The 1,443-nt window shown below is 59.0% G+C and overlaps 1 protein-coding gene across 1 annotated transcript; it reads left to right on the top strand.

Moving 5' to 3' along the window:
• Nucleotides 1-6: 6 nt before the first annotated feature.
• Nucleotides 7-827, top strand: LOC107184659 (ADP/ATP translocase 3-like). Its single transcript, XM_015570459.1, has one exon. The coding sequence runs from the start codon at nucleotides 91-93 to the stop codon at nucleotides 469-471; it is 381 nt and encodes a 126-aa protein (XP_015425945.1). The 5' UTR covers nucleotides 7-90; the 3' UTR covers nucleotides 472-827.
• The last annotated feature ends 616 nt before the right edge of the window (nucleotides 828-1,443 follow it).

Raw genomic sequence — 1,443 nt, 5'->3', positions numbered from 1 at the left:
GCCGACGTGGGCAAGTCGGGGGCCGAGCGCCAGTTCAAGGGCCTGGGGGACTGCCTGGTGCAGATCACCAAGTCCGACGGCATCCGGGGCATGTACCAGGGGTTCAACGTCTCCGTGCAAGGCATCATCATCTACCGGGCGGCCTACTTCGGGGTGTACGACACGGCCAAAGGCATGCTCCCTGACCCCAAGAACACCCACATCTTCATCAGCTGGATGATCGCCCAGTCGGTGACGGCCGTAGCCGGCGTGGTCTCCTACCCCTTCGACACCGTGCGGCGACGGATGATGATGCAGTCGGGCCGCAAAGGAGCCGACATCATGTACACGGGCACCATCGACTGCTGGCGGAAGATCTTCAAGGACGAGGGCGGCAAGGCTTTCTTCAAGGGCGCCTGGTCCAACGTCCTGCGGGGCATGGGCGGGGCCTTCGTGCTGGTCCTATACGATGAGCTGAAGAAGATCATCTAGGCACCCGGACCCGGACCCGGGGCCCCAGGGCCGCCCCCCTCACGGTTACGGACCATTGACCTTCCGGAAATTCCACGTCCCTGCCGGCCAGACCACGGTAGCGCCGGGCGGGACCTAGGACCAGACCCTTCCTCCGATCATGACCACTGACACCCCATTCCACGCCTCGACGGGGAGGCCCCCCAGGCCCCGGGGTCCCCGCAGGGCCGCCCCTCCCCCTCGCAGGCCGCGTGTGTAGCGTTTATTTAAAGGAAATCATGCGTCATCTGAGCTTCCGCTGTCCTCTCTGCACAGCCGAGTCCGCAAGTCCCTTCTCTGTCGGGCACCCCGCCAGCAATTAAACCCAGACACGGAGACCCGGCTTCCTGTTCCTTTATTATTATTATTATTATTATTCCTAGGGGCTCGGTGCACGAAATCCGTGCAGGGGGCTCGGCCCTCGCAGCCCCGGCTTCGTCCGGCCGTTAGGTCTAATTGGCACGTTAGCTCTTCGTTAAATGGGATGATTATCTCACTTTGGTTTGTTAATCTTCACCAGAGGACATGTTTCCGTGGGTGTTTACAGAGAGGAAGGGAGGGAGTGGGGAGAGAAGCATCGATTGGTCGCCTCCCACAAGGATAGGGATGGAGCCTGCAATCGAGGTACGTGCCCTTGACTGGAATTGAACCCGGGACTCTTCAGTCCTCAGGCTTATGCTCTACCCACTGAGCCAAACCGGCTAGGGCGATCTGTACTTCTTTATCTGGGCGAGAGGTTCACAAACTTTCAACATGTCACAGTCACTTGGGGCAGTGGTTGAACACACAAGTGCTTGGCTTCCTCCCAAATCAACCTGTGTACCAGGCCCTGAGTCCAGGAATCTGTGTGACTAGCTCCCTGGGGAATTTGATGCTATCATCCCAGCTTGGTCTTTGGGAGGCTCCATCATGATGATCCTGATGTGCAATGGTGTGTGTGTGTCTGTCTGTGTG

Source organism: Myotis davidii, unplaced genomic scaffold (genome assembly GCF_000327345.1).
Source record: "Myotis davidii unplaced genomic scaffold, ASM32734v1 scaffold553, whole genome shotgun sequence".
Classification (NCBI taxonomy): domain Eukaryota; kingdom Metazoa; phylum Chordata; class Mammalia; order Chiroptera; family Vespertilionidae; genus Myotis; species Myotis davidii.
The sequence above is the reverse complement of the archived record's forward strand: the minus strand, read 5'-3'. Positions and strand labels throughout refer to the sequence as shown.